The sequence below is a fragment of the Rana temporaria genome, chromosome 12 (assembly GCF_905171775.1).
Source record: "Rana temporaria chromosome 12, aRanTem1.1, whole genome shotgun sequence".
In the NCBI taxonomy this organism is placed as follows: Eukaryota; Metazoa; Chordata; class Amphibia; order Anura; family Ranidae; genus Rana; species Rana temporaria.
The window spans coordinates 80506010-80518096 of record NC_053500.1 but is presented as its reverse complement, the minus strand read 5'-3'; the positions used below and the strand labels follow the sequence as shown (position 1 = coordinate 80518096).

At 45.0% G+C, this 12087-nt stretch overlaps 1 protein-coding gene across 3 annotated transcripts in view; it reads left to right on the top strand.

Moving 5' to 3' along the window:
- The first annotated feature begins 8697 nt into the window (after window positions 1–8697).
- Window positions 8698–12087, top strand: part of STARD3 (StAR related lipid transfer domain containing 3) — a 153405-nt gene continuing 150015 nt past the window's right edge. The window contains exons 1-3 of one of the 3 annotated variants that reach the window (XM_040331400.1): window positions 8698–8843; window positions 11195–11222; window positions 11439–11704. In XM_040331400.1, coding sequence (XP_040187334.1) covers window positions 11489–11704 — 216 coding nt within the window. In that variant the 5' untranslated portion in view covers window positions 8698–8843; window positions 11195–11222; window positions 11439–11488. Of the gene's footprint in view, window positions 8844–11194; window positions 11223–11248; window positions 11349–11438; window positions 11705–12087 lie in introns of those variants that run through there. The other 2 variants (XM_040331399.1, XM_040331401.1) reach the window with 2 other exon arrangements.

Genomic DNA, 12087 nt, shown 5'->3' with positions numbered 1-12087 from the left:
GTCGCCGTGTCATCGTCGCGGCGACGGCGCGGCCACGTCACCGCGTATGTTTTTTCGCGGGGATTTTGATCTGATGGTGTGTACAGATCAAAATCGGGAGCAGAAATGTCTGCTGGAAACGGTCCGGCGGACCGTTTCCAACGGATATCCTCTCATGTGTACAGGGCATTTTTTTGTTGTCATTTTTTTAAATGACAAAATTTCAATTTTTTTTGCATTTAAGTCTAAATATGAGATCTGAGGTCTTTTTGACCCCAGATCTCATATTTAAGAGGACCTGTCATGCTTTTTTCTATTACAAGGGATGTTTACATTCCTTGTAATAGGAATAAAAGTGATACATTTTTTTTTATTTCAGTGTAAAAAATTATACATTTTATAAAAATAAATAAGAAAACAAACCAAAATTTTTTTTAAAGCGCCCCGTTCCGACGAGCTCGCACACAGAAGCAAACGCATATGCGAGTAGCGCCTGCATATGAAAACGGTATTCAAACCACACAAGTGAGGTATGAAAAAGGAAACTGCAATACAGCGATTGCACTCACGGAAACCTCGATATAATAAGGCTCAGCTGTAAAGTCACAGAACGCCGCTCAGTGCTTTAGCGATCTCCTCAGGTGGACGGATCTCCCGTCGATCGCGTCACTCGGCTCCTCCCCCACGCGTATCGTCACTGGACACGTGACTTATTGAGATCCGTCCACCTGAGGAGATCGCTAAAGCACTGAGCGGCGTTCTGTGACTTTACAGCTGAGCCTTATTATATCAAGGTTTCCGTGAGTGCAATCGCTGTATTGCAGTTTCCTTTTTCATTTGCCAAACGTTATTTACACCATATCTGTTTCCCTTCTCTTTTATATGAGCTGCATTGCCCTGAAGGAATAGGCTATCTAGGGGGTGAAGTCTCTACACACTGAACACTCTATGAATTCAGGACTGTGTTTTTGCCTTGCCTCCTGACAGTGTCTATACTGGTTGCTGTTTTTTTCCATGAAGATTGTATGCTGGTTTTAAACAGGACCTTTTTGTTTATTCACTTCTAGCACTTCAGTGGTTTCGTTCCTATGTCATGTTTATTTGATGACTTGCTGTCTATTTGCACATGTGATACCCCTTTATTGAGTATAAGGGGATCTCTTATATGCATCGTTGTATTTAGAAATAGGTTAATATTAGCGCAACACACACTATTTTTCATATCACTTTTTGGTTTTGTACACCTTTGTGTCTGCAGCTGTATTATTTAGTAGTTTATTTCTAAAAAAAAAAATTCTTTACTTAGAAGTAGTAGCGCTGTAGTACCATAATATACTTTACATTTTGTACTTTTTGCTGTAATAAATATCCCCATTTAAAAAAAAAAAAAAAAGCAAATTTTTTCCTCAGTTTAGGCAGATGTGTATTCTTCTACATATTTTTGGTGATAAAAATTGCAATAAGCGTATATGTAAGCGTATATGTATATGTGATTGATTTCTGCAAAAGTTATAGGCCCAGATTCTCGTAGGGCGGCGTAAATGTAGGCGGCGTAGCGTATCGTAGTTACGCTACGCCGCCCCAACTTAGAGAGGCAAGTGCTGTATTCACAAAGCACTTGCGTCTAAAGTTACGGCGGCGTAGCGTAAATGTGCCGGCGTAAGCACGCCTAAATCAAATGAGGAACAGGGGGGCGTGTTTTATGTAAACTAATCATGACCCCACGTAAATGACGCTTTTTTCAAACGGCGCATGCTCAGTATCACGTCGAATTTTCAAATTAAATTACGCCCGCTCAATGCCTAGTCGACGTGAACGTAACTTACGTCCAGCCCCATTCACGGACGACTTACGCAAACAACGTAAAACACGACGCTGTTCGTACGTTTCCGACGTCCATACCTAACATGACTTACCCCTGCTTTATGAGGGGTAACTTTACTCCGGCGTATGTCTTACGTAAATGACGTATCTTGCTACGCCGGGCGCACGTACGTTCGTGAATCGGCGTATCTAGCTCATTAGCATATTCAACGCGGAAATCTACGGAAGCACCACCTAGCGGCCAGCGGAAATATGCAACTAAGATACGATGGTGTAAGAGACTTACGCTGCTCGTATCTTAGCCAAATTTATGCATAACTGATTCTAAGAATCAGCCGCATAGATACGACGGCTCACATTCGGACTTACGATGGCGTACATGGCGCTACAAAATAGGGGATATATTTATGGAATTTTTATTATTATCATTTTTTTACTAGTAATGATGGCCATCTGCGATTTTTATCTGGACTGCGACATTATGGCAGACACATCAGACACTTTTATTGGAACCATTGGCACGTATACAGCGTTCAGTGCTACTAAAAATGCACTGATTACTATGTAAATGTCACTTGCAGGGAAGGAGTTAACACTAGGGGGCAATCAAGTGGTTAACTGTGTTCCCTGACTGTGTGTTCTAACTAGGGTTGCCAACTCATCCCTTTAAAACAGAACACATATTAATTACACAGGTTCTGTGGCTGATTAAGGAGGTAATTAAACTCACTTGGTGCCTTATTTGCATTAAATTAGCCACAGAACCTGTGTAATTAATATGTGTTCTGTTTTAAAGGGAAGAGTTGGCAACCCTAGTTCTAACTGTAGGGGTAGGGGACTCACTATATAAGATGAGAGATCGTGATTCCTAGCTGTTAGGAACTCACGATCTCTCTCCTCACAGAACAGAAATTTGTTTACACACACATGTCCCTGTTCTGCCTCTCATACTCGTGATCGTTTGTGGCCGGCGGTCATTGCGACCGCCAGTCACGAGCTTCAGCACCCCTGCAGTGCAGCGGGCACTCGCCTCTGGAGGCGTGCGCCAGCTATCCCGCTTAAATGGACCGACGTACAGCTACAACGGTTCGCGGGATCGTGCCGACCTGCCGCAGTATAAAGGCGGATGGTCGGCAAGCGGTTAAACACCAGCCAATGGGAAAATGACTGGGTGGGCCGCTACGTTTCTATGGACCAGCCCCTTTTCTTAAGCAGCCCAATCATTGGCTGGTGTTTGATAGCTGAACGGTCCCACCCAGCCCCGACATTGCTGCTGAGTTTTGACAGCTGGTCTTTATTTCTGCCTGCAGTTCCAATCAAAGCATCTGTCACTAAATAAAGTGGCTAGCTTACATTCCTGTTTACACAATGGGGGTTATTTACAAAAGGCAAATCCACTTTGCACTACAAGTGCAAAGTGCACTTGAAATTGCACTAAAAGTGCACTTGGAAGTGAAATTGCACATGATTGGATAATACAATCAGCAGAGCTTCTCCTCATTTTAGATCTACCCCTCAGATTTACAGCGACTGCACTTCCAGGGTGGCTTTGGCCAATTATGGCTCAGGGGGTTTAGTACACGCCCCACACTATAAAAGGCCGCCTGCAGGTTGGCCTTGTGTAGTTTGTTGCGGTGGTTAAGAGAGAGAGAGAGTGTCATTTTTAGTAGGTAAATAGAGCAGGCAGGCAGGCTAGTCAGTTAAAGTTACAGTGTGTAGAGGATATATATGCATCCCAGGTGTTGTACATATATTTATACACTGTATAGTTTAGCTAGATCCGCTCTTCCTAATTTACTGACAGGCAGGCAGGTGATTGTGCTAGCTGCAGTATTCTCACATGGTGTACTGTCTGTGTCCTCTGCAGTGTGCACCTAAAGCTACGTGGTGTGTACTGTCCATGTCCTCTGCAGTGTGCACCTAAAGCTACGTGGTGTGTGTACTGTCCGTGTCCTCTGCACATTGTGCACCTAGCGTAAAGCTGGTGTTTCTCATATATATTCCTAGAGTCAGGGATCTGCTCATATTAATACTACAGGCAGAGGATATTGCTGCAAGTACTTTCACGTGGTGTACTGTCTGTGTCCTCTGCAGTGTGCACCTAAAGCTACGTGGTGTGTGTACTGTCTGTCTGTGCCATTTTTCTCAATGATTTTCATCCATATTGCAGGGACCAGACATTACATTAAAGCCGCAAGCAGTTTTCTTATAGTAATCTCATTTTGTGCAGGGACAGTTCTAAACATGTGCCACTTCACAGACATACTATAGACACCCAGCAAATATGATATTTAAAGTAATTTTTCATATATTTTTTTTTTCACTTTAACCACTTAAGGACCGCCTCCTGCACATATACGTCGGTAAAATGGCATGGCTGGGCACAAGCACGTACAGGTACGTCCTCTTTAACCACTTAAGGACCGGACCAATATGCTGCTACATGACCCAAGGGGTTTTTACAATTCGGCACTGCGTCGCTTTAACAGACAATTGCGCGGTCGTGCGACGTGGCTCCCAAACAAAATTGCTGTCCTTTTTTCCCCACAAATAGAGCTTTCTTTTGGTGGTATTTGATCACCTCTGCGGTTTTTATTTTTTGCGCTATAAACAAAAATAGAGTGACAATTTTGAAAAAAATGCAATATTTTTTGATTTTTGCTATAATAAATATCCCCCAAAAACATATATAACATTTTTTTTTTTCTCAGTTTAGGCCGATACGTATTCTTCTACCTATTTTTGGTAAAAAAAATCGCAATAATCGTTTATCGATTGGTTTGCGCAAAATTTTTAGCGTTTACAAAATAGGGGATCGTTTTATTGCATATTTATTAATTATTTATTTTTTACTACTAATGGCGGTGATCAGCGATTTTTTTCATGACTGCGACATTATGGCGGACACTTCGGACAATTTTGATACATTTTTGGGACCATTGTCATTTTCACAGCAAAAAATGCATTTAAATTGCATTGTTTATTGTGAAAATGACAGTTGCAGTTTGGGAGTTAACCACAGGGGGCGCTGTAGGATTTAGTGTTCACCTAGTGTGTGTTTACAACTGTAGGGGGGTGTGGCTGTAGGACTGACGTCATCGATCGAGTCTCCCTATAAAAGGGATGACTCGATCGATGCAGCGCCATAGTGAAGCACGGGGAAGCCGTGTTTACATACGGCTCTCCCCGTTCTTCAGCTCCGGGGAGCGATCGCGACAGAGCGGCTATAAACGAATAGCCGCGCCGGCGTCCCGGATCGCTCCCCGAGGGAATCCGACCGCCGCATGTAGCGGGGGGGGGGTCCCGGTCGGACCCCCGACCCACGTCTAGGCAGGGACGTACAGGTACGCCAATGTGCCTGTACGTGCCATTCTGCCAACGTATATCTGCAAGCGGCGGTCGGGAAGCGGTTAATTGCCCAGCCATGGGTCGTGGGCATGCGCCCGCGACCCGGTCCGAAGCTCCGTGACCGCGGGACCCGCAGACCCGATCGCCGCTGGAGTCCCGCGATCTGTCCCCAGAGCTGAAGAACGGGGAGAGCTGTGTGTAAACACAGCTTCCCCGTTCTTCACTCTGGCGCCGTCATTGATCGTGTGTTACCTTTTATAGGGAAACACAATCAATGACGTCACACCTACAGCCACACCCCCCTACAGTTAGAAACACAAATGAGGTCACACTTAACCCCTTCAGCGCCCCCTTGTGGTCAAAGCGGGGGTTCACCCTAAAAAGAAAATAGCCGAAATAGGACTTGGCTCTTCACGGCGCCTGCGCAGTCAGCTCCTAGTCTGTGCGCAGGCGCCATATAGCGCCGTGAAGAGCCGAGTCCTACTCCGGCTATTTTCCAGGAAGCGTGAGGCGCAATAGCCGGCCGTCAATCAAGTTCCCCTCTTCATAGGAACGCCTACTCCCTGCGGGAGTCTGAAACAAAACTAATGGATTAAACTGTGAGTACAGCGCAAAAAAATAAAATAAAGGCATACTGTAGCTGACGCTAGTATGCTGGATGGCATGGTAGAAAGTTGTTTTTTAGAGTGAACCTCCGCTTTAACTCCCAAACTGCAATTGCCATTTTCACAGTAAACAATGCATTTTTAATGCATTTTTTGCTGTGAAAATGACAATGGTCCCAAAAATGTGTCAAAATTGTCCGAAGTGTCCGCCATAATGTCGCAGTCACGAAAAAAATCGCTGATCGCCGCGATTAGTAGTAAAAAAATGTTTTTTTATAAAAATTCTGTAAACGCTATAAATTTTGCGCAAACCAATCGATAAACGCTTATTGCGATTTTTTTTACCAAAAATAGGTAGAAGAATACGTATCGGCCTAAACTGAGGAAAAAAAATTTTTTATTTATTTTTGGGGGATATTTATTATAGCAAAAATTAAAAAATATTGCATTTTTTTCAAAATTGTCGCTCTATTTTTGTTTATAGCGCAAAAAATTAAAACCGCAGAGGTGATCAAATACCACCAAAAGAAAGCTCTATTTGTGGGAAAAAAAGGACGGCAATTTTGTTTGGGAGCCACAGCGCACGACCGCGCAATTGTCAGTTAAAGTGACGCAGTGCCGAATCGCAAAAACTGGCCAGGTCCTTTAGCTGCCTAAAGGTCCGGGTCTTAAGTGGTTAAGCATCATTAAAATCACTGCTCCAGAAAAAACGACAGTTTTTAAAACTTTTTTTTCCATTGATACATGTTCCCTGGGGCAAGACCCGGGTTCTCAAAGACGTTTTACGACAATAACTTGCATATTAGGCTTTAAAATTTGTACTTTTGAATTCGAACGTTCGAGTCCCATAGACGTCAATGGGGTTCTAAATGTTTGCGCGAACATTTGGTCCGTTCGAAGGTTCTGAGGCGAACCGAACGGGGGGGTGTTCGGCTCATCCCTAGATAGAAGATGTATGAGCTGAGTCTCAGGCTATCACATCCTGTATAAATCCATAGGGTAAAATAGCCAGCAACAATGCTTCTCGTTATGAAAAACTTTATTCAAGCACTACAGCAATTGCAACATGATAAAAGCTAACGCGTTTCGGCAGAGGCCTTCCACATAGCATGCAAAATAACATTTAACTTATATACAGTGGAACCTCGGATTGTGAGTAATGCGGTTAACGAGCGTTTCGCAATACGAGCAAATTTTTTTTTTTTTTATCCTGACTCGGTTTGTGAGTGTTGTTTTGCAATACGAGCAAGATTCAAGCCTCGCCAGTACCGCATTCGACCAGAGGTGCGGGGGCGCCAGTGACACTTGGAGCTTTTCAGAAATACTTCGAAATATTGGAAACACTCAGAAATACTCCATTCCCAAGTGTTTCTGAGCCTTTCCGAGTGCAGCCGACCGATCTCCTTGTATTTCCGAGTCTCTCCGGCACCCCCTCACCTCTGGTCAAATGCGGTATTGCATGCCTCAGAAGTCAATCTGGAACAAATTATCTTTGTTTCCTTTGACTTCTATGGGGAAACACACTTTGATATGCAAGTGCTTTGGATTACAAGCATTTTCCTGGAACGGAGTATGCTCATAATCCAAGGTTTCAATGTAGTGGTACACATATCCTCCAACAATTAAGAGGCAGTGCAATCTCAATTAAAAACTCATGGGGATAATAAGACCAGAGTGAAAGAAGTAGTAATTGATACACACGATAGCTGAAAACATTACCATAAACATGCTAAATACACGTAAGGAGAGGAATTGGGAGTAGTATGTACATGGAGAGGAGGTGGGAGTAGTATGTACACGGAGAGGAGTAGTTCACGGAGAAGAGGTGTGAGAACACGGAGAGGAAGTGGGAGGAGTAGTACACAGAGAGAGGAAGTGGGAGGAGTATTACACAGAGAGAGGAGGTGGGAGTAGTATGTACACGGAGAGGAGTAGTTCACGGAGAGGAGTACTATGTACACGGAGAAGAGGTGTGAGAACACGGAGAGGAAGTGGGAGGAGTAGTACACAGAGAGAGGAAGTGGGAGGAGTATTACACAGAGAGAGGAGGTGGGAGTAGTATGTACACGGAGAGGAGTAGTTCACGGAGAGGAGTACTATGTACACGGAGAAGAGGTGTGAGAACACGGAGAGGAGGTAGGAGGAGTAGTACACAGAGAGAGGAAGTGGGAGGAGTAGTACACAGAGAGAGGAGGTGGGAGTAGTAGTACACACACAGAGAGAGGAGGTAGGAGGAGTAGTACACAGAGAGAGGAAGTGGGAGGAGTAGTACACAGAGAGAGGAGGTGGGAGGAGTAGTACACAGAGAGAGGAGGTGGGAGGAGTAGTACACAGAGAGAGGAGGTGGGAGGAGTAGTACACAGAGAGAGGAGGTGGGAGTAGTAGTACACATAGAAAGGAGGTGGGAGGAGTAGTACACAGAGAAAGGAGGTGGGAGTAGTAGTACACAGAGAAAGGAGGTGGGAGTAGTAGTACACAGAGAGAGGAGGTGGGAGGAGTAGTACACAGAGAGAGGTGTAGTACAGAGAATAGGTGGGAGGAGTAGTACAGAGAGAGGAGTTGGGAGGAGTTGTACACAGAGGAGTTGGGAGGAGTAGTACACAGAGAGAGGAGGTGGGAGTAGTACACAGAGAGAGGAGGTGGGAGTAGTAGTACACAGAGAGAGGAGGTGGGAGTAGTAGTACACAGAGAGAGGAGGTGGGAGTAGTAGTACACAGAGAGAGGAGGTGGGAGTAGTAGTACACAGAGAGAGGAGGTGGGAGGAGTAGTACACAGAGAATAGGTGGGAGGAGTAGTACAGAGAGAGGAGGTGGGAGAAGTACTACACGGAGAGGAGGGGGAGGAGTGTAATACACGGAGAGGAGGTGGGAGAAGTACTACATGGAGAGGAGGGGAGGAGTTATACACAGGTGGGAGGAGCTATATACGGAAGTTGTAGTTCAGTTCTATGCACACACAGAGAAGAGGCGATAAACCCATACAGCTTCTGGGTACAGCCCCGAGGACACGCCTACATGTCATGTGACCCGGCAGCTGCTTCCGTCTCTCCTACATCCGGGTTGTTGTGGTGAGAGCGGCAGAGACAGTGTAAGTTGGGGTACAGTTCTGTGTGTGTAGTCAGAGCTCCGCTCCTCCCGGCACTTCGCTGGCACACACTCCTTTTTTTCTCTCGTATCTCCGTGTGATATGTGAGGAGAAATCCTTATATTGTACGAGCCTGGAGAGGGCTGTACGGGGTCAAAGGACGAATTCACTACAAGTCACTTATCCCACATTTATTGTAGCAGGTGTAGTGTAAGGGGGAGGGGGGGTGGGTATTGTTGGCCATGAAGGAGGAAGGGGGGATGGCAACGTCTTAAGAGGAAGGAAAGGTATATGACGGGTGTAATGTAAGGTATGATGGAGGAAAGGGGTGTGACGGGTGTAATGTAAGGTATGATGGAGGAAAGGGGTGTGACGGGTGTAATGTAAGGTATGATGGAGGAAAGGGGTGTGACGGGTGTAATGTAAGGTATGATGGAGGAAAGGGGTGTAATGTAAGGTATGATGGAGGAAAGGGGTGTGACGGGTGTAATGTAAGGTATGATGGAGGAAAGGGGTGTGACGGGTGTAATGTAAGGTATGATGGAGGAAAGGGGTGTGACGGGTGTAATGTAAGGTATGATGGAGGAAAGGGGTGTGACGGGTGTAATGTAAGGTATGATGGAGGAAAGGGGTGTGACGGGTGTAATGTAAGGTATGATGGAGGAAAGGGGTGTGACGGGTTTAATGTAAGGTATGATGGAGGAAAGGGGTGTGACGGGTGTAATGTAAGGTATGATGGAGGAAAGGGGTGTGACGGGTGTAATGTAAGGTATGATGGAGGAAAGGGGTGTAACGGGTGTAGTGTAAGGTATGATGGAGGAAAGGGATGTGACGGGTGTAATGTAAGGTATGATGAAGGGAAAGGGATGTGACGGGTGTAATGTAAGGTATGATGGAGGAAAGGGGTGTGACGGGTGTAATGTAAGGTATGATGGAGGAAAGGGATGTGACGGGTGTAATGTAAGGTATGATGAAGGGAAAGGGATGTGACGGGTGTAATGTAAGGTATGATGGAGGAAAGGGGTGTGACGGGTGTAGTGTAAGGTATGATGGAGGAAAGGGGTGTGACGGGTGTAGTGTAAGGTATGATGGAGGAAAGGGGTGTGACGGGTGTAATGTAAGGTATGATGGAGGAAAGGGGTGTGACGGGTGTAATGTAAGGTATGATGGAGGAAAGGGGTGTGACGGGTGTAGTGTAAGGTATGATGGAGGAAAGGGATGTGACGGGTGTAATGTAAGGTATGATGGAGGAAAGGAGTGTGACGGGTGTAATGTAAGGTATGATGGAGGAAAGGGGTGTGACGGGTGTAGTGCAAGGTATGATGGAGGAAAGGGGTGTGACGGGTGTAATGCAGAATGAGGGATAAGTGGGTACTGCACATGTAATGAGAAAATATTGCACAGACCAATTGTATAAAGAATGCTTTGGTTGGAGACTATTTTTTTTTTTTTTTATGCTTTACGTACCTTGTAATCCATTATTTCAATCTACTTCTCTCCGCGGGAGTAGGCGTTTCTATGCCTAGGGGGATTGTCATCTGGGAGGTCGCCCAGATGATTGACGTCTGTTCGCCCCAGCAGATAAGGCCCCGCCCCCGTATTGCGTCGGCGCGCGCGAGTTATGGGGCTTCCGAAAAAAGCCGAACATGCGGAGATGTGAGTCGGCTCTATACGGCGCCTGCGCCCTGCATGTTCAGCTTTTTTCTGAAGCCCCGTAACTTGTGCACGCCTACGCAATATGGGGGGCGGGGCCTTATCTACCGGGGCGAACAGACGTCAATCATCTGGCCGACCTCCCAGATGACAATCCCCCTAGGCATAGAAACGCCTACTGCCACGGGGAGAAGTAGATTGAAATAATGGATTACAAGGTACGTAAAGCATAAAAAAAAAAACGAATTGCGGACAGTAATTGTTACGACTATAAGGGAGTTGGTCAGATATACATGTTATTAGGGTGAACCTCTGATTTCATTATATTTAAAGTGGACCTGAGCTTATTAAGGGAAGAATGGACAGATAGAAATATTAATAAAGTAGTACTCTGAAACGTTCTATTAATGTGCTCTTAATGCAGATATAAAAATGTGTCCTCTGTAGTTTTCTCTAGCTTGGATGCATTTTTAGCCATATATCTGCAATGAATGACAATGCATACTCGTGTATTATCGCAACAAGGTGTAAAGGTGAGATAGCAGAATGGGAGGGCAGGAGAAGAAGTTTCTGTTCATATATCATGAATATATCTGAGAAGGTTTAAATTTTTCCAGGTCATGGTATCACTAGTAGTAGTTAATAGCATTCAACTGGGCTTGTTCTATAATGTTGACGACATTTATTTTTTATTTTTCAAGGAAGCTATAAATGCTGGGGAATGTGCTGGTACGTAATAAAACTGAAGATGCTGCTAAGATAGTCAGCTAAACATTTTCGGGATTGCAGAGAAAGAACAGTTTAATGTGACTTCTACTAGCTGATTATATTATAGAAAACATATTGGAGTCAGGAGTAAGTGTTGCTGGTAACATATGAGAAGGAGGTAAGTCTGTGACAGTGTTATGGTTTGAACATTTGTATACCCCTCTTTCTTCCTGACAGATGGATTGGTGACCCCTTTTTTCTTATCTTGAAATTTCCCTTCACTTTCCATGATGAGTAAACTACCAGGTGATCTTCAGTCTGATCTGGAACGAAGTCTTCCAGCTATCGCCTCCATCAATTCATCACTAAGCCAAAGCCTGTCGCCTCAGTTTTTCCTACCCCCAGAACAGCGCAGGACCATTTCTGATGTTCGTCGGACATTCTGCCTTTTTGTCACATTTGACCTTCTCTTCATCTCTCTTTTGTGGATCATTGAGCTCAATGTGAGTATCAATAACAATGTGTCGGTTTTGTAAACTGTTCTATAGGGTTATAATTGTGTGGGAGTGGGCAATGCATTGTTTATATTACCGTTTTTTTGTATGAAAGAATAATCTTGTATTAACTATAAACTACAAGTCCCTTGCACCACTTCTCTGACAGTCGGTTCACACTGGGGCGACGCCGCCTGACGAGTCGCTTCCCATGCAGTGCAATGGGAGCGTTCTAATCGGAGCGACGCAAGTCGCTCCGACTTAGAAATTTACTCCCTGTACGACTTCGGGGGCGGCTCGGGGCGACTTGCATTGACTTCTATACAGAAGTCGTCTTGCAAGTCGCCTCTGGAGTCATCCTCAGGATGACTTGCAGAGCCGCCCCCGGAGTC